Source organism: Salmo salar, chromosome ssa13 (genome assembly GCF_905237065.1).
Source record: "Salmo salar chromosome ssa13, Ssal_v3.1, whole genome shotgun sequence".
Lineage (NCBI taxonomy): Eukaryota > Metazoa > Chordata > Actinopteri > Salmoniformes > Salmonidae > Salmo > Salmo salar.
In genome coordinates, this window is record NC_059454.1 from 31,694,422 (window position 1) to 31,714,858 (window position 20,437).

At 45.7% G+C, this 20,437-nt stretch overlaps 1 protein-coding gene across 3 annotated transcripts in view; it reads right to left on the reverse strand.

Annotated features, from left to right (window-relative positions):
• The window catches only part of LOC106566890 (plexin-A1), a 274,998-nt gene that overhangs the window by 25,285 nt on the left and 229,276 nt on the right, over positions 1-20,437 (reverse strand). For all 3 annotated transcript variants that reach the window (XM_014135443.2, XM_014135442.2, XM_045693144.1), the window contains exons 13-20: positions 15,623-15,774; positions 15,036-15,156; positions 14,779-14,915; positions 10,621-10,788; positions 4,694-4,787; positions 3,008-3,244; positions 1,765-1,908; positions 398-632 (exon numbers count right to left, since the gene is read on the reverse strand). In XM_014135443.2, the coding sequence (XP_013990918.1) occupies positions 398-632; positions 1,765-1,908; positions 3,008-3,244; positions 4,694-4,787; positions 10,621-10,788; positions 14,779-14,915; positions 15,036-15,156; positions 15,623-15,774 (1,288 nt within the window). The remainder of the gene's footprint in view (positions 1-397; positions 633-1,764; positions 1,909-3,007; positions 3,245-4,693; positions 4,788-10,620; positions 10,789-14,778; positions 14,916-15,035; positions 15,157-15,622; positions 15,775-20,437) is intronic.

The following is a 20,437-nucleotide window of genomic DNA, read 5'->3' on the forward strand; positions in this document are numbered from 1 at the left end:
CCTCTCGCATCAGCCACACCAACCTGTTACCATGACGACTGGACAGTGCAGCTACAGCACAGTCACATATCCACACAGGAAGAGAGAAAGAGAGTGATTATGAATCAGGGAGAGTGAGGGGGAAAGAGAAAGAGAGAGAGAGTGATTATGAATCAGGGAGAGTGAGGGGGGAAAGAGAGAGAGAGAGAGAGAGAGAGAGAGAGAGAGAGAGAGAGTGATTATGAATCAGGGAGAGTGAGGGGGGAAAGAGAAAGAGAGAGAGAGAGAAAAAAAAGAGAGAGAGAGAAAATAGAGAGGGAGAGAGAAAGAAAAGAGAAAGAGAGAGAGAGAGAGAGAGAGAGAGAGAGAGAGAGAGAGGGGTGAAAGAGAGACTGAAAGAGTGTGTGACTGTCCGTACCTTCTTTACACTCCAGGGCCACTCTGGACTCCAGGTTGTCCATCTGCAGCTGCAGGCGTTTCAGGGTGCGGTCAGCATCGCGGGACTTCCTCTTGTAGGCGATGAGCACAGCGATGATGACCAATAGCAGCAGACCACCACCTCCGCCGATACCGATGATGGCAGGCAGGGTCAGCAGGCTGTCTGAGTAGATCTGGAGAGTACCAGGGGAGTACTCGAACCCACCCACCCGGATCTGAACACACACACACAGAAAAAAACACAGAAACACGTCACAGTGCTAATCAAACAAAGCAATCACTACAGTGAAAGAATCTACCCCTCAGGAACCAAAGTCATTAATAGGAGTAAAACACTGGGAATGGGTTCTAAAAAACCACATTTACATAAACGCAGCAGGTCTGACAGAACCCATCACTGGAATATCTCAAATCAAAGTATTCAGTGGGGGGTTGATACGTATTTCGATGAGCAATGATTACTGCACTTTAAAATATCAAGTTAACACAGTCAAAGAATGTTAAACACTTGTAAAATTGGGTTGTTTTGGTTCAGGTGCTAAAAGTTCCTCCTGTTGATGACAGTTTCTAAACATCATGGTCTTTCTATTGTATTGACAGGGAAGGGACTGATGAGAACAGAAAAACCTGAAGGCCTTAAAAGGTTTCTTAGAAAACTTGCAGGAGGCACAGCCGCCAACACACAGCTGTGCACACATACAGAGACATAGCCTTGTGAGTTGGGCCGGACGCCTACTGGGGGCCCTGTATGTAGGTCACTTTACACAGGGTATAGAACACACAGCTGTGCCCTTCTCCCCAGCACACCCCACAGCGCACACAACACACACAACACACAGCCCAGCACAGAGCGGATGGAAACAGACTGTTCTATTTTTAAAGTGCCATTGTCAAGAGTAATGAATTACTATACCAACCCATGAAAATGGTATTTCTCCAATATTCAACATGACATTTAGTTGCAAAGCAAAAAGAATCCAGCTCCAAGCCTACTGGTAGTTTGGAGAGCCATCATATTGAATTACATGGATGTGTTGTCACTACTTTCAATGTTTTTCCAGACTAGTAAATGTCACACAGATAGTGTGACTGGAGAGGCTAGTAGAGATACGTTTGGAGGGGACTGTGTGTGTGTATTTGAGGATAAATAGAAAGTAGTACTTGGGGAAACCGAAAAAATACTAAGTGCACTGAAATTAGCTGTAGTATTTTACTGAAAAAAATGTACAGAGGCAATTCCATCTTGAGTATATATAAAGGTTAGATAAAACAAAGCAAAGGGAGACAGTGTGAACTCAGTCCAGGTGAGTCGTGTGCCATGTGAAATGGTATAGAGTAAGTGCTCACTGTGACTTTGTGCTGTCCAGTGAGGTTGGGCCATTCACACAGCAGCTGAGTCTCAGACAGGGTCAGAACACAGGGGGTCTCCCCGATGAACACCGTGTAGTTCAGCCTGGAGTTACCAGGCGCTGCAGGGATTAGGTTACGACCCTGGAAGGAAACACACAAAAACAGTGTCAAATGTTTCATCTTTTTTATCTGACCCAATCCTTTCAACCAAGGCCAAGCACAGAGTTAATCACACAAAGCCGTGCACCAGTAGCAAGGCAAGATATGTTCTATAATGTGACAGACTTTGGCGGGGCTCGTATGGAGCCACCGCCGATGTTGGAGGTCGCACAATTTCAATCTGACAAAAGCTTTGGAAAACATATCTTTTTTTCCCAAGCATCTCTCTTTGCCTAAGTGTCAGAGAGAGGCCATTGAGCCCTGTAGCCTTCAACTCTAGAGAGAGAGCAGCAACAACAGAAGGGTGGCAGAGAAGAGCAGGTGGGGGGAGAGAGAGAGAGCTGTTGTGCCACCCACTGCTCTAGCAGCATGAGAGAGGTGAAGACTCAGTCTTCCAATCCCTCTCTCCACAGGGCTCCTCCCAGGCAGGTCACGCCGTGGAACACTTCAGGCATGCATTCTATTCACGATCATTTCACCCTGCATCAGCCATGCACCCAACACACCACCCCGCGCACCAGATGAAAAATTAACTGCATGGCGAATGCGATGCACATCTCGTAAAATACCCTTGATTATTTCAGCAAATTACATTTTCTTATTCTCATCACTGTGCTAATGTGAAGGTTAGTTTTAACAAACCAGGCGGGGGATTCTCTCTGCAATCAGAAAAGGTTTAGTTAATACATTTCATTTTCAATGATGGTTCTTATGTTGTTGTTTTTTATTTTGGCTCAGAGGATAATTGGATGCACAACCGTCCCAATGTTGACGTTTAGAGCTGGAGCTGAGGGATACATGAAACATTGTATCATCTAAATCGAAAAATCCGGCGGATTACATTTGATGTAATCCAAAAACGTAAAAATATATTTTATATAATAGTATACACTGTATTTTAAAAGGGATTAACAAATACAAATACATGAATGGTTTATAAGATAGACAGGTGAAAGAGAATTCCCTGGTAGACACTTGAAAATATCAATTTCAATTTCTGTGACTCGTTGAAATGACTGAGCCTCTCTGGTCCTCAGTGTACACCCCCACTCCAACCACTCTGCCCTGCTGCCTCTCTTACCTTGAGGATGAGAGGGGAGGTGGGTTTAAGCTCCAGGACTCCGGTGGGGCTGAGAGGTTCGAACACGGGGTCAGGGTAGTAGCTGAACGTCTCGTTGACCACCATCAGAGCGTGGACGTTGTCCATGTAGAAGCCGATCTCATCCGGCCCACTGCCTGTGTCTGAGAAGCCCCTCTCGGAGTCAGTTACCGACGGGGCCAGGCACACCATCACTGAGTTATTAAACACTGTGCAGTTCTGAGCGGGACGGGGGAAGGAAAATAGTAAATAAAAGAGGTTAGGAAAGTGTGAGATGACAAATTGTATGTTCCCTTAAAACAGTGGTTCCCACCCCTTTTCTCTCGGCCTCCCCTTGCTTTATTTGGGAACGCATTTTGCCATGTCTTATGTGTGTCTGTGAGACATCTGAGTGACGCAAACATTTCAACAAAATCTATGGGTTAAAAAACCTAGTTAAAAAACTTTAGCTGACATGGGCTAGTTGATCTGGACATTTCTGACCAGTTCTAAATAGCTCTCTAAGGTCTGCAATGACTGACATGACAAGAGGAACTGATGATGCACTAGCCAATTTATTAATTCACCTTGTGCATTCTACTATTATAACTTTTCAAGAGTAAATTGAGACCCAGACTGAGTTCCTTAAAAAAATGTTTTATAATAATAATACCCTAATCTGAATTTAAATGACTTTAAGCAGGTATAACTTTTTTTGAAATGATAATGAATTTACAGATTTTAATAATTGAATCTCTTGAAATGTTTTCTTTAATCCCAGTATTTTCATTATAGAGATATTAGCAGTGCTATTTTGGTGGATTTTGTGGTCTCAAACCAGTGAATTTATTAACGTTCGTCATCAGAAATATGGGCCAAATGTAATTATTGACAATGAAAGAGGTGGGAATGTCATTCCCTTGTAATATAATTGCTACATTTACTATCAATATAGCATTACAAATTGTTTTCCAGATTGTATATTGGCGATTCTTTCTCACAATGTGAATATTGGGTCGCGACTGAGACAACCTGGTCAGATTTGGGTCCAGAGGCAAAACCAGTTCAGAACCACAGCCCTAGAGGAGCCATGTTACTTAGAAACCCATTCAAATATTGGTTTATATGCATCTCATTACAGTTTCTCTAACTCCCAGCTAAACATTCTAAGAAAATATTACTGCTTTGCTGTGTTGGCTTTTATGTCTCCAGGTATTGCTAGTAGATTCAGAACTGTAACAATCACTTCACCTACGCTGTATGCTTCTCTACATGGACCACTTAACATGTTCACCAACACTGAACACAAGGACCTCAGCAGCATCGTGTCTAGAGCAGAAGCTAGTGTGGACGGAGCACAAGGGACGGGCCATTAGAACAAGGTCATTAAGCAGAAGTTGATTCTCTTCCAGTAGAACTGAAGGAAAGGTTAATGGAGCCCCATGGTGCAAGGTGAGGGGGTGAGGGGCGACTTGCCAACACCGCTTTGTCATCCTGGGACATTTTAAAGGTTAAACGGCCTGGGGGAGTGTTGGATGTTTTGTTTCAAGGAGCAGGGTAGAAACAGGAGACAGAATTGGCAGAACAACCGGCAGAGAGTCTGATGGCCACCCATGGAAGACACACCACGCGACGAGATGTGTGTGAGTGAGGTGTTTGTGAAGGGGTCTGGGCTAGGTCCATACTCACATGGAAGGATTCGGCGGAGCCGTACTTGGCTCTGATCTTAGGCTCTCTGATGGTGGCCAGGTTAGTTCCACTGACGGTCAACAGGGTTCCACCACTGACAAAAGAAAAAAATGACTTTGTTAACAAATATGTAAATATGAGGCTGCATAGAAAAGTATTAGACAATCAACATACAGTAGATTGAAGTATATTCATTTGCCAGCTGTGGGTAAGTCGTGAATAAAACCCCCGGAATATAAAATGTGTTGTAGGTGTACTTTAGGTCCTAGGAGACAGTCACAAATGGAGTTTACAGTCCCAGTGTCTGGAAACCAGTGCATAACAACACCCACTATGTCTGGCAAGCATAGCGCGTATCCATCCCTCCTGCCTTCCTTTATCTAGCCTGGTGAATGCTGTGTTCTCTGCAGTCGACTTTCTTCCTCCTGCATGCATGGACAGGCAGCTCCTGGCTGAGGCTGGGCATGAGGCTGGGCATGAGGCTGGGACTGAGGCTGCCTCTTTAAAGCAGGCTTTCTCCACAGATTGTTATTTGTGTAGAGCCTATACCTCCAGCCCGGCTCTTTATGTGAAAAAGCCCTCTTACCTCAGGTACACGCTTCAGGGAATAACCAACAGAGAATATACTCTCTCTCTTCACCCACCAGTGCAGCCCCAGCTCCAGCTCCAGCTCCAGCCACTATCTACAGTGCATTCGGAAAGTATTCAGACCTCTTGACTTTTTCCACATTTTGTTACATACAGCCTTATTCTAAAATTGATTAAATAAAACAAATTCCTCATCAATCTACACACAATACCCCACAATGACAAAGCGAAAACAGGTTTTTAGGATTGTTTGCAAATTTATTACAAATAAAAAACAGAAATACTTTATTTACATATTTATTCAGACCCTTTGCTATGAGACTCGAAATTGAGCTCAGGTGCATCCTGTTTCTAATGATCATCCTTGAGATGATTTAGAAAGGCATACACGTGTCTATTTAAGGTCCCATAGTTGACAGTGCATGTCAGAGCAAAAACCAAGCCATGAGGTCGAAGGAATTGTCTGTTGAGCTCCGAAACAGGATTATGTCGAGGCACAGATCTGGGGAAGGGTACCAAAAAATGTCTCCAGCATTGAATGTCCCCAAGAACACAGTGGCCTTCATCATTCTTAAATGGAAGAAGTTAGGAACCACCAAGACTCTTCCTAGAGCTGGCTGCCCTGCCAAACTGAGCAATCGGCGGAGAAGGGCCTTGGTCAAGATCCTGACAAAATGAGGAAAAAGTCAAGGGGTTTGAATACTTTCTGAATTAACTGTATGTTCTAAGTGTGCTATTTCTATGCTTCCCGTTCTTAAGTTTTGTTTTTGTATCTTTTACTTTTGGTTTTGTACACCATCTTCAAACAGCTGAAAACACAATATTTTTCACAGCGGTTTAGATGGTACATGGATTCTCTGCACTATATATTGCTTGTTTTGTCACATAAACTGAAATTAGGCAAACTATTAGAATTTTAGCAACCAGGAAATGGCAGAGCGATTTTTGCATATTGCACCTTTCAAATAAACAAAAATGTACTACAGTAACTATTGGCATTTAATTTTCCCACAAAACCGCAATATGTACCAAACCGTGAGTTTGGTGAACTGTTACACCCCTACTGGTTTGGTGCTGAAGATAATGAATATGAGGTTGAAAATGGGCAAAATTGCACTTTAAGCAGCAACATGGCTCCACTGGGCTTTGACAAAGTAGCTTATACCGCTTTCACAAAGGATTTAAGGTATTTTGCCTGTAAAAATAATAGGGCAAAGTTTATATTACCCCCTTACAAACAGGCCCATTTTGACCACATTCTTGCCTGCATGCAGGTTTTATACCCCTCGTGCACATGCCGGCATGCCAGTGGGAGTGGTGAGCAGATGAGGGTGGGCATCTATTTTAATAAACCCATTGAATATATACCATCAAAAACACATCTATTATTCATTTGTTTAGAAAGGTCCTAAGAAACATTAGAAGACTAATAACATGTATTTTCAAAACAATAGAATGGCATATTTTGAGGTTATTTATGTTACGTCCAAATGAATGAAATCAATAGTTCATTATTTAGTTCATTTAACAGACAATACACACCTGCCCTGATCACAGTCAACACACACATATTTTGCAGTAACAATATAATGGAACATAACAGTATAAAATACAAGTAATATTTTTTCCTACACAGCTTGTGTCACGGGAACACGTGGAATGGCTGTCATATAAAAAAGTTATTTTTGAAACAGAACCCAAGCCCATGCATTTTTGTAACCACATTTCATCTCTTTCCTCCACTTTGTTAGGGAGCAGGGTGTAGGGTCTTACATTGAGAGTATCTACATCATGATACCAATAGAAAAGAATAACAATCTTATTTTCAAAAGCATGTCAGTCTCATGTTCATATTTCACAACCTCTGCAGGCTTTTGGTGTTGCCTTTACACGACTGATGAAAATAATGGACTTGATCTGGGCTACATTATTGCATTATTACATTATTGATAAATGTTTCTGATCATTGATAGATGAGCTGTACCACGTCCTCTTATTTTCTCAGCCAAAAGTAGGGCTGTGGGGGTCATGACATTTTGTCAGCTGGTTATTGTCATTCAAAAGCTTCTCACTGTAATTGACCGTTAATTAACATAAACACGTTTAGAATATCCAGGTCTCCATAAACATGTTTAGAATATCCAGGTCTCCATAAACATGTTTAGAATATCCAGGTCTCCATAAACATGTTTAGAATATCCAGGTCTCCATAAACATGTTTAGAATATCCAGGTCTCCATAAACATGTTTAGAATATCCAGGTCTCCATAAACACGTTTAGAATATCCAGGTCTCCATAAACATGTTTAGAATATCCAGGTCTCCATAAACATGTTTAGAATATCCAGGTCTCCACACGTACAAGCCGCTGATGCGTCTTTGGAACATCAACATTTTAAAAAAGTATAATAAACCAATTTAATATACAACATCACAATAAATCCATGATTTGATTTAGCAGGTCTAAAGAAACATTCTGATATGAAGAAAATGTATTTCAGAAGAACAGAATGAGTTGTCCTACTGTATGTTATGTGGCTATGCTCCATGTCATAGGCTGTAGGCTTGTTCCTTTAGCAGACAAGATGGGCTATCAGTCCCAAACCATTATTTAATATTAGCTTATTTGATTTTATAGTAAGAAGAATATAATTGACAATAATTTTCCCATTCTGGAGCTAGTCTGCAGATTCATTTATTTTTGCTCGACCTACAGACAGTGATATCAGTCCGCTAATACAGGACTAGTAAAGGCCCAGTGCACTAATTTGTAAAAAAAAACTATAACAATAATATATATATATATATATATATATATATATATATATATATATATATACATACAGTACCACTCAAAAGTTTGGACACACACACTTACATAAACACACTTTTTCTTTATTTTTAATATTTTCTACATTGTAGAATAATAGTGAAGAAATCAAAACGATGAAATAACACATGTAATCACGTAGTAACCAAAAAAGTGTTAAACAAATGAAGTAGCCACCCTTTGCCTAGATGACAGCTTTGCACCCTCTTGGCACTCACTCAACTAGCTTCATGAGGTAGTCACCTGGAATGCATTTAAATTAATTTCAATGCCTTGTTAAAAGTCAATTTGTGGAATTTCTTTCCTTCTCCTTCTTAATGCGTTTAAGGTAGGGGTGGTATTCAGAAGATAGCCTAATTTGGTAAAAGTCCAAGTCCATATTATGGCAAGAATAGCTCAAATAAGCAAAGAAAAATTACAGTCCATCATTACTTTAAAACATGTAGGTCAGTCAATCTGGAAAATGTCAATAAATTCGAATTGCTGCAAAGAAACCACTACTAAAGGACACCAATAAGAAGAAGAGACTTGCTTGGGCCAAGAAAACACAAGCAATAGACATTAGACCGGTGGAAATCTGGATGAGTGAAGTAAAAGTGAAGAGTGAAGTAAAAGCAGCCAACAAGTGCTCAGCATATGTGGGAACTCCTTCAAGACTGTTGGAAAAGCATTCCAGGTGAAGCTGGTTGAGAGAATCCCAAGAGTGTGCAAAGCTGTCGTCAAGGCAAAGGGTGGCTACTTTGAAGAATTTCAAATATAAAACATATTTTGATTTGTTTAACACTTTTTTGGTTACTACATGATTCCATATGTGTTATTTCATAGTTTTGATGTCTTCACTGTTATTCTACAATGTAGAAAATAGTAAAACTTTATAGGTGTAGGTGTGTCCAAACTTTTGACTGGTACTGTATATATAGGTGATATTTCGCCCAAACTCCGTATGCCATGGCTCTCCAACCCTATTCCTAAACCGTAGGCAGAACTTTATTGAAATTATTACTAGGTCGTTAGGCGGAAATAAAAGTTGGTGGAAAAACATCTTAGTATGAAAAGGATTACGGCTTTTCCTCTCCTTCATTATCTCTTAATTACTCCTTCGCTTCTCTTCTACTTTGTTCCTCGTATTCTCTCCCTTTTCTGTATATGATAAAGCAATTTAGCAGCCACTTATTCAATCAATAAGCTATTTAAAAGTATTTTTCTACACCAGAAAACCGAGAAAGTTGCAAATACGATAATAAGCAAATCTAATTTACCAATCTCAGTATACAACTCCCTATTCAAAACATTGTAATGCAGTGAATATGCAATGCCGTTAACATAGACATGAAAGTAGAAGTTAATGCACAGATGAACAAATATGTTGTTCACACATCTCCAAGCCCCTGGTGTATTCTATGCTGGAGTGTGTGAATAAGGCATTTCGGCCTACAGTATAGCGAACACATCGATGAGCTGAGAGAATTTTGGCTATGAGAGATCCAGGAATCTCAGTCATTTTGTCGCTTGTTTTTCATTTGTTTATGCATGTGTTCCCGTCTGTTTCTCTGTGCCAGACAGAGCCCAGATCAGTGGCGAATCACTGGAGACTCTTGGGGAACAGTCAGTCAGTTAGCCCATCCACCCATCCAGGCTCTGTAGCTGGGCAGGCCAGCCCTGGGTGGGCTCAGTGGAGCAGAGCAGAACCCCCCCACCATCACCCCCCGACCCCCCCACACAAAAACAAACTTCAACACACATATAGATCCTAACAAATACACACAGAATTTTAGACACAGAGCACAGAGGCATGGGGGCCCTGGGACAGCGGTTGGGCCACAGCTGCTCCTTAGCCAGTCCCACAGAGCAATGACTATACCCCATTTCAATCCAACAGCCTATTAGATCAACCTATTGTAGATGAAGCAGAAAGTGGTGTCAACAGAGACACAGGGAGAGAGAGAGAGAGAGACACAGAGAGAGAGAGAGAGAGAGAGAGAGATAAAGAGAGAGAGAAAGAGAGAGAGAGAGAGAGGGAGAGAGAGGGAGAGAGAGAGAGAGAGAGAGAGAGAGAGAGAGAGAGAGAGAGAGAGAGAGAGAGAGAGGGAGAGAGAGGGAGAGAGAGAGAGAGAGAGAGAGAGACACAGAGAGACACAGAGAGACACAGAGAGAGAGAGAGAGAGAGAGACAGAGAGACACAGAGAGAGAGAGAGAGAGAGAGAGAGAGACACAGAGAGACACAGAGAGAGAGAGAGAGAGAGAGAGAGAGAGAGAGAGAGAGAGAGAGAGAGAGAGAGAGAGAGAGAGAGAGAGAGGGGTGAGGGCTATCACATCTTGTAACAGTGCTGTGTCTCAAAGGGTTAACCAGGAAGCAGAGCATTCTGGGTCAAAGTGGACTTTCCACAAGGTTCTGTGTTTTCCTCTCTAACTCTTTTAAAGAGGTGCCACTGTAGCTCGAGCACTGCACAGCTGACCAGCACCAGAGAACCAGGTGATATCAATGTAAATACCCAGATCCTCTCCCTACCTAGCGATGCTCCAGTCGGGTTCAATCCTCAGGACGGTGGGGTCGTCGGTGTAGTTATATTTGACCTCTGGGTTCCTCAGCTCAGCAGAGTCTATGTCCACCATGACTGGTGTGCTGCCTGGGATCAGCCCCGCTGGGGTCACACATACTATCTCCCGGGCATTCCTCCTGCAGAGAGAGGGGGAGAAACATGGTTAAATCATGACAACGGTTACAAAGAGATATCATTCATGAGTTTCATCAGTATGACAGAAACCAAATGGTCTAGGTTTCAGCACCTGTCTCTAAAGAAATGGTCATACCTTATGTCAATGTGTACATGAACGAGCGCTTCATTGTTAAAAGCCGTGTCTACCAACGCTTGGTGTGTCTAGTGAATTATTACACAGTAACTACCATATCTAATCTGTAGCGCTGTTGAATGATGCTTGAATTTCTGGGAAAGTGCCGCAGTCTTTCTAGGAAGAGAGGAGAGGAGTGATTCTGGTGTGATTCCCAGGTCCTGATTGGAGACGTGCCTGCAATGTCTCCTCTGATTCCCCTCGCCCCGTTTCCATGGTAACCCGCTTCACAACGCACGCTCCACAAACCCTCCCAAGATTGTATATATTTTGACAAGGTGTTTGTGACAAACAACAAAACGAAAATGAGACAGACACAAAGAGGACGAGAGAGAGGAGACAGACACAAAGAGGACGAGAGAGAGGAGACAGACACAAAGAGGACGAGAGAGAGGAGACAGACACAAAGAGGACGAGAGAGAGGAGACAGACACAAAGAGGACGAGAGAGAGGAGACAGACACAAAGAGGACGAGAGAGAGGAGACAGACACAAAGAGGACGAGAGAGAGGAGACAGACACAAAGAGGACGAGAGAGAGGAGACAGACACAAAGAGGACGAGAGAGAGAAGGTAGCACTGCAGAAAAGATAATCTGCTGGATTACCTTTGAAAGGAAATACATAGAAATAGATGGGTTTGTATCCAGGATAACTGTGGAAACAGCTTGGCTGAGGACAGAGACCTACTCCAGCACTGTGACATGGATGAACATCAGCAAGATTACATGCACAGACACAGTATGACATAGAAAAACAACACAGACAACACGGGAACAAGCACACCACACACACACACTGCATGTCAAACACTTCCAGTCAATGGAGGGAGGGTGAATCCGCGGGAGATGGAGGTCCTGGAGTCCTGGCTCTGGTCCAGGTAGAAGTGTCTGCATTAGTCAGAGAATGGCAGAGCTTTCTCTCCTCTCCTCACTCCCCCTGTATCTCTCCTCCCCTCACTCCCCCTGTATCTCTCCTCCCCTCACTCCCCCTGTATCACCCCTCCCCTCACTCCCCCTGTCTCACCCCTCCCCTCACTCCCCCTGTATCACCCCTCACTCCCCCTGTATCACCCCTCCCCTCACTCCCCCTGTATCTCCCCTCACTCCCCCTGTATCTCTCCTTCCCTCACTCCCCCTGTATCTCTCCTCCCCTCACTCCTCCTGTATCTCCCCTCCCCTCCACTCCCCCTGTATCCCCCTCCCCTCACTTCCCCTGTATCTCCCCTCCCCTCACTCTCCCTGTATCTCTCCTCCTCTCCTCCCCTCACTCCCCCTGTATCTCCCCTCCCCTCCACTCCCCCTGTATCTCCCCTCCCCTCACTCTCCCTGTATCTCTCCTCCTCTCCTCCCCTCACTCCCCCTATATCTCCCCTCACTCCCCCTATATCTTCTCTCTCTCCCCCTGTATCTCCCCTCCCCTCCCCTGTATCTCTCCTCCCCTCACTACCCACGTATCTCCCCTCCCCTCACTCCCCATGTATCTCCCCTCCCCTCCACTTCCCTCCCCTCATTCCCCATGTATCTCCCCTCCCCTCCACTTCCCTCCCCTCATTCCCCATGTATCTCCCCTCTCCTCACTCCCCCTATATCTCCCCTCACTCCCCCTGTTTCTCCCTTCTCTCACTCCCCCTGTATCACCCCTCCCCTCACTCCCCTATATCTCCCCTCACTCCCCTGTTTCTCCCCTCCCCTCACCCCCCCTGTATCTCCCCTCACTCTCCCTGTATCTCCCCTCCACCCCCTCTCCTCACTCCCCCTGTATCTCTCCTCCCCTCACTCCCCTGTATCTCGCCTCTCCTCACTCCCCCTGTATCTCGCCTCTCCTCACTCCCCCTGTATCTCTCCTCTCCTCACCCCCCCTGTATCTCTCCTCTCCTCACCCCCCCTGTATCTCTCCTCTCCTCACCCCCCTGTATCTCTCCTCTCCTCACCCCCCTGTATCTCTCCTCTCCTCACCCCCCCTGTATCTCTCCTCTCCTCACCCCCTGTATCTCTCCTCTCCTCACTCCCCCTGTATCTCTCCTCCCCTCACTCCCCTGTATCTCCCCTCTCCTCACTCCCCCTGTATCTCTCCTCTCCTCACCCCCCTGTATCTCTCCTCTCCTCACTCCCCCTGTATCTCTCCTCCCCTCACTCCCCTGTATCTCCCCTCTCCTCACCCCCCCTGTATCTCTCCTCTCCTCACTCCCCTTGTATCTCTCCTCTCCTCACTCCCCTGTATCTCTCCTCTCCTCACCCCCCTGTATCTCTCCTCCCCTCACTCCCCCTGTATCTCTCCTCTCCTCACTCCCCTTGTATCTCTCCTCTCCTCATCCCCCCTGTATCTCTCCTCTCCTCACCCCCCCTGTATCTCCCCTCTCCTCACCCCCCCTGTATCTCTCCTCTCCTCACTCCCCCTGTATCTCTCCTCCCCTCACTCCCCCTGTATCTCCCCTCTCCTCACCCCCCCTGTATCTCTCCTCTCCTCACTCCCCTTGTATCTCTCCTCTCCTCACTCCCCCTGTTTCTCCCCTCCCCTCACCCCCCTGTATCTCCCCTCACTCTCCCTGTATCTCCCCTCCACCCCCCTCTCCTCACTCCCCCTGTATCTCTCCTCCCCTCACTCCCCCTGTATCTCGCCTCTCCTCACTCCCCCTGTATCTCCCCTCTCCTCACCCCCCTGTATCTCCCCTCTCCTCACCCCCCTGTATCTCTCCTCTCCTCACCCCCCCTGTATCTCTCCTCTCCTCACCCCCCTGTATCTCTCCTCTCCTCACTCCCCCTGTATCTCTCCTCTCCTCACCCCCCCTGTATCTCTCCTCTCCTCACCCCCCCTGTATCTCTCCTCTCCTCACCCCCCTGTATCTCTCCTCTCCTCACTCCCCCTGTATCTCTCCTCTCCTCACTCCCCCTGTATCTCTCCTCCCCTCACTCCCCCTGTATCTCTCCTCTCCTCACTCCCCTTGTATCTCTCCTCTCCTCACTCCCCTTGTATCTCTCCTCTCCTCACCCCCCCTGTATCTCTCCTCCCCTCACTCCCCCTGTATCTCTCCTCTCCTCACTCCCCTTGTATCTCTCCTCTCCTCACCCCCCTGTATCTCCCCTCTCCTCACCCCCCTGTATCTCTCCTCTCCTCACCCCCCTGTATCTCCCCTCTCCTCACTCCCCCTGTATCTCTCCTCCCCTCACCCCCCGTATCTCTCCTCTCCTCACTCCCCTTGTATCTCTCCTCTCCTCACCCCCCCTGTATCTCTCCTCTCCTCACCCCCCCTGTATCTCCCCTCTCCTCACTCCCCCTGTATCTCTCCTCCCCTCACCCCCCCGTATCTCTCCTCTCCTCACTCCCCCTGTATCTCTCCTCCCCTCACTCCCCCTGTATCTCTCCTCTCCTCATCCCCCCTGTATCTCTCCTCTCCTCACCCCCCTGTATCTCTCCTCTCCTCATCCCCCCTGTATCTCTCCTCTCCTCACCCCCCCTGTATCTCCCCTCTCCTCACCACCCCTGTATCTCTCCTCTCCTCACTCAACCTGTATCTCTCCTCTCCTCACCCCCCCTGTATCTCTCCTCTCCTCCCCCCCTGTATCTCTCCTCTCCTCACCCCGCCTGTATCTCCCCTCCCTCCCCCTGTCAGGAACCTGGCCCTCACACTCCCTGGCTGGGCTCTACCTACCTCTCAGCTCAATGCAGAGCAGCCCCAATGGCTGTTTGACCCTTACTATTCCTTAGATAGACAGTAAATGTACAGCACTGTGCATGGTGGATCCACTGTGGTATTACTTGGTTCTGAGAGCTAAGTAGAGACAGGTGGACAGACAGACAGACAATGACAGACACTCACCTTTTGAAGTGGCAGGGGTGGCGACCGATGTTGACAAACACAGAGCTGCCGGCGTTGAGGTGGTTGCCCTCAATGGTGACCCTGGTGCCCCCAGAGAGAGGACCCTGAGCAGGTAGCACTCGAGTGAAGAAGGGTGTCTGGAGATGGAGGTAAACCATAACACATATGTTTATACATTTAGATTAGCAAAAAACTAAATCATCAATACTCAGTCTAATGTAAGGATCCATCCAGTGTGTCATCTGGATATGACTTACCACAAAGGTGAATGCCCGGGTTGAGAGGGCCCTGTAGTCCGTCAGGCAGTCCCTCACACACACCTCCACGTTGGCCTCCTGCACGCGGTAACCCGTGGCGTCGTTCAGCAAACACACAATTCTGTACGTGGAAGAGACGAGGGTAGGGAAGGTACGGAGAGAGAGAGAGAGAGAGCGAGAGAGATGGAGGGAGGGAGAGGGGAGTTAGGGATTCACATGAGCGTTCACCCGTGAGGTCAGCTGTAGCCTACTGTAAGGGTGTCTGATATTTGCGTAGTGAATCCTCCAATTTTAAAGGAGCATTCGCCACCAACCCGATGTTTGGATAGATTGTTTGATCTATCTGAATAGAGTAGAGCAGGGAGGTGAATATCACAGGACAGGAAGGAGAATACTCAAGATGGGGAGAGGAAATAATATACACTGAGAGAAAGAGAGCGAAAGGACAGGTGAAGAGAGATGGAGAGAATCAGAGGAGGACAGGAGGTATACACTGAGGAGAGGAGGATGGACACAGAGCACAGGTGTAGAGGGAGGGGCGATGGTAATATGAAAGTGGTGAGATCCAGGCAGCTGAGCCTCCTCACCTCTCAGCGCTAATGTACTCCTCCTCAATGGGGATACAGGGCACCTTGCCCAGACGCACTCCTGTCTGGATGTCCCTGAACTGTAGGCCCAGGTTCTCCCCCGTGATGGTCAGCCTGGTGCCCCCCTGTCTCGGCCCCGTCTCCGGAAACAGCTGCAACACAAACAGAGAGAGGGAGGGAGGGAAGGAAGGAGGGAAGGAGGGAGGGAAGGAAGGAGGGAAGGAGGGAGGGAGGGAAGGAGGGAAGGAGGGAAGGAGGGAAGGAGGGAAGGAGGGAGGGAGGGAAGGAGGGGAAGATCAATGTCAGAACCAATGACTGTATGGTTAGAAGCCACTGAGAGGCAAGGTGAGGCCAACCGCTGTACTGTAAGTGTATGCAGGGCAGACCAAAGGGGACTTTGTGAGAGAGAAGTCTGTGAATGGTCAGCAGGGGATGTGTAACAACTGTAAGGTTCTCTCCCTTTCTCTCTTGTTCACCCAAACACCATAATCCAGCGAGCCATGTTTTAATGAAGAAAAATCACCTCTCCGCTTTGAAAAACAGAAAAACCTTGTGTGGCGCACAGCGAAAGGCCTCTTCTCCACCTAACTGAAACATATTACATCGGCTCCCTCATCACTGCTTTGTAGCAACGCTCCACACAGCAGCACCATAATGGGATTTATTTAGCCAAATTACTCCCCGTAACGAGGACAGGTGTGGCATGACAAAACAAATATGGTGACTGATGTGAGGCGGCAGCGTCCGGGAGGCGGCCTCTAACAACCATCACAAGGTAATTATGGGTAATCTCACTGGTTGCCTGTTCCACCACATGGTTGGCTGGGCAAGGCATGTCGGGGAAACGGCACCTTGGCATGTCCCGAGGCATGGTGGCGTTTCATTGGCTGGCCATCCCTGGGTTCAGTAGTGGCCACAGGAGCAACCCCAGTGGCCAGGCCCTCACAGCAGACTAACCTCACCCAGCCCCAGAGTTATCCCTCTACCACATGATGACATGGTAGTGGTAGCTAAAGGCCTGTGAGAAGCAGCGTGACACTGCTGTGGTTGGACTGGGAACCAGGGCGACATGGCCAACATGAGGCAGGCTATAAACTGGGTTGTTAATGTGCTCCAGGAGAAGCTGGTGAAGGATGGCAGTTATGTCATCAGGCAGTGGCAGGGACTCTGTTTAGGGAAGGACAGTAGGGCCTTTAGAAATAGTACAGCAGACAAACACAGTATGAACCAACCTAACATTGCCAAATTGTGTGGCACATTGTTTGTCAAGGGGGAGTGAGGGGGTTGTTGTGAGGCTGAGGGGTGACTCTTATAGCCATAATAACAACCAGAACAAAATGAATGGTGGAGCACCGTCAGCATCCTACAGTAGGGTGTGAGACACACATGGTCTCTGTGTTATATAGCCTCTCTAGTATGTTTTCTAATCTTATGAGTTCTCAGTCTGACTCTTCTACCCCTAGGAACCCCTAGGACCTGGCATGAGGAAAGCACTAGCCTCTGAACACTGAACTCTGCCAATGAGAGTTAAAACAGTGAAGTAGTGTGTTTTAATTGGTTTCAGAGGGGTACTTCACATGACCCCCCCACACAGGCACACTCCCTGACAGAACGAGAGGAGAGAGCGAGAGCAAAAGAGAGAGAGAAAGAGAGACAGAGAAAGAGAGTTAAAGAAAGAGAGAAAGAGAGAGAAAGAAAGAGAGAGAGAAAGAGATAGAGAAAGAGAGAGAAAGAGAAACAGAGAAAGAGAAAGAGAGAAACAGAAAGAGAGAGATCGAAAGAGAGAGAAAGAGAGAGAGGGAGAGATAGAAAGAGAGATAGAAAGAGAGAGCGAGAGAGAGAGAGAAAGAGAGAGAGAAAGAGAGAGAAATAGGGAAAGAAAGGGAGCGAGAGAAAGAGACAGAGAAAGAGACAGAGAGGTAGAGAGAGAGAGAGACAGAGATAGATACAGTTGAAGTCGGAAGTTTACATACACCTTAGCCAAATACATTTAAACTCAGTTTTCACAATTCCTGACACTTAATCCTGGTAAAAATTCCCTGTTTTAGGTCAGTTAGGATCACCACTTTACTTTAAGAATGTGAAATGTCAGAATAATAGTAGAGAGAATGATTTACTTCAGCTTTTATTTCTATCATCACATTCCCAGTGGGTCAGAAGTTTACATACACTCAATTAGTATTTGGTAGTATTGCCTTTAAAATGTTTAACTTGGGTCAAACGTTTCGGGTAGCCTTCCACAAGCTTCCCACAATAAGTTGGCTTGCAAGCCTCCCCCTTTTTCCTCCAAACATAACGATATTCATTATGGCCAAACAGTTCTATTTTTGTTTCATCAGACTAGATGACATTTCTCCAAAAAGTACAATCTTTGTCCCCATGTGCAGTTGCAAACCGTAGTCTGGCTTTTTTATGGCGGTTTTGTAGCAGTGGCATCTTCCTTGCTGAGCGGCCTTTCAGGTTATGTCGATATAAGACTCGTTTTACTGTGAATATAGATACTTTTGTACCTGTTTCCTCCAGCATCTTCACAAGGTCCTTTGCTGTTGTTCTGGGATTGATTTGCACTTTACGCACCAAAGTACATTCATCTCTAGCACTGGAATTGTGATACAGTGAATTATAAGTGAAATAATCTGTCTGTAAGCAATTGTTGGAAAAATGACTTGTGTCATGCACAAAGTAGATGTCCTAACCGACTTGCCAAAACTATTGTTTGTTAACAAGAAATTTGTGGAGTTGTTGAAAAATACTTTTAATGACTCCAACCTAAGTGTATGTAAACTTCCAACCTCAACTGTATATATATATATATATATATATATATAGAGAGAGAGAGAGAGAGAGAGAGAGTATGTAAACTTCCAACCTCAACTGTATATATATATATATATATAGAGAGAGAGAGAGAGAGAGAGAGAGAGAGAGAGAGAGAGAGAGAGAGAGAGAGAGAGAGAGAGAGATATACTGTATATATAGAGAGAGGAAGATAATGTGCATAGGGACAAACGAGAGCCCACTTATACAGTGGAATACCTCATTGTTCCACTTGGATTGAAACATGGACAAGTGCTGATTGTTGGAGATGGATCTAGCCACAGCAGGAACATACTTGAGCTAGATGATACTCTGAAGAATCCCTAACTCAATGTGCTGAGCTCCACTCCACTCCACCTCCTGTACCTCTTCACCTTCTGTACCACCCTCTCAATCCCCTTCTCTCTCTAATCACATCCCCCTCGTCATCTGAATAAAACAAGACTCCCCTCTCACACACACGCAGCAGAACAACAGATGTATATTTTACATGCTGAAGTGTCAAAGCAAATCAGAGATGCTCTTTAACAAGGGGGTTGGAGGATAAAAAGATAATGAGTCGCTCAGGAACATCCCCCCTACCCGCTCCCTCCCAGCATTCACTCTGATATAATATTTATCTGAGACAGCTTACACACACACACACACACACACACACACACACACACACACACACACACACACACACACACACACACACACACACACACACACACACACACACACACACACACACACACACACACACACACACTAAGAGAGCACCAGCCTAGGCTGAGGGAGGGATGGAGAGGGAGAGAGAGAGGGAGAGTTGGTTATTATGAGGGGAGAGATGCTAGGGGGGGACTCTGGGGAGTCTGTACTCCCCTCCCCTTATCAGACGTAGGCTCATTCTGACGCTTTGTCTTCCCCATTCAGGCCCATTTGTGATGGATTGGAAAGGGAGGGTGGGTTGTTTGGGCCCTCTGAGTACCGACTAGCAGTCGAGACGTCAGTCAAAATTCATGAGATGCTCCTTATTGACAGACAATGAGGAGGAAGAGAAAGAGAATTCAATTACTTTCACCACTCTGGGGCTCCTAGTGCAATAAAGAAAGAGCTGGAAAATCCTGGTTAAATACTTGAATATTCCAAATGAAATTACAAGCTAATCCACCTGCTAATATACTGACGCACACAATCCCCTATGAATAAAGAGTAACAGACAGAGGGAGGGAGAGAGAGAGAGAAAGACGGAGACAATGTGAAAAAGAGAAAGAGAGTTGTCGAAGTTGTCGTTAGTATAGGTTGACATAACATAATAATACACATGTGTTAACAAGGACAGAGTCAAGGTCCTCGTCTGTTTATTACAACCATATCACAGAACAGGTGCCTCTGAGCTTTCATGAACATAGGGTGCCACTTCAGAGAGAGAGAGAGAGAGAGAGAGTGAGAGAGAGAGAGAGAGAGAGAGAGAGAGAGAGAGAGAGAAGAGAGAGAGCGAGAGAGAGAGAGAGAGAGCGAGAGAGAGAGAGAGAGAGAGAGAGAGAGAGAGAGAGAGAGAGAGAGAGAGAGAGAGAGAGAGAGAGAGAGAGAGAGAGAGAGAGAGCAAGAGAGAGAGCGAGAGAGAGAGAGAGCGAGAGATCACTACTAAATTACACAATTACCTATCAAGGTGTAAAACACAGCATTTATATGTAATAATTGGATGATTCATCATGAAACTAGTACATAACAAGACCATGATTTTGGGGATTTTCACAAAATGTTATACATAGAATGATCCTTTGAGGGAAGAATTGTTGACAGTAGCAGAGATTCCACACTAGAACTCTGATAAGCTTGTACAGTATATTTGGTCCAACAATATATTGTATAAAAAAAATTGCCAAATCCAAAATGGTATATTTTCAATATTCATGTTAATATTTTTCACTATTCCTACATTTATGTAAGATATGTTTTATTGAAATCAAAACACTACTGATATTACAGAACAAGCAGTTGACATCAATT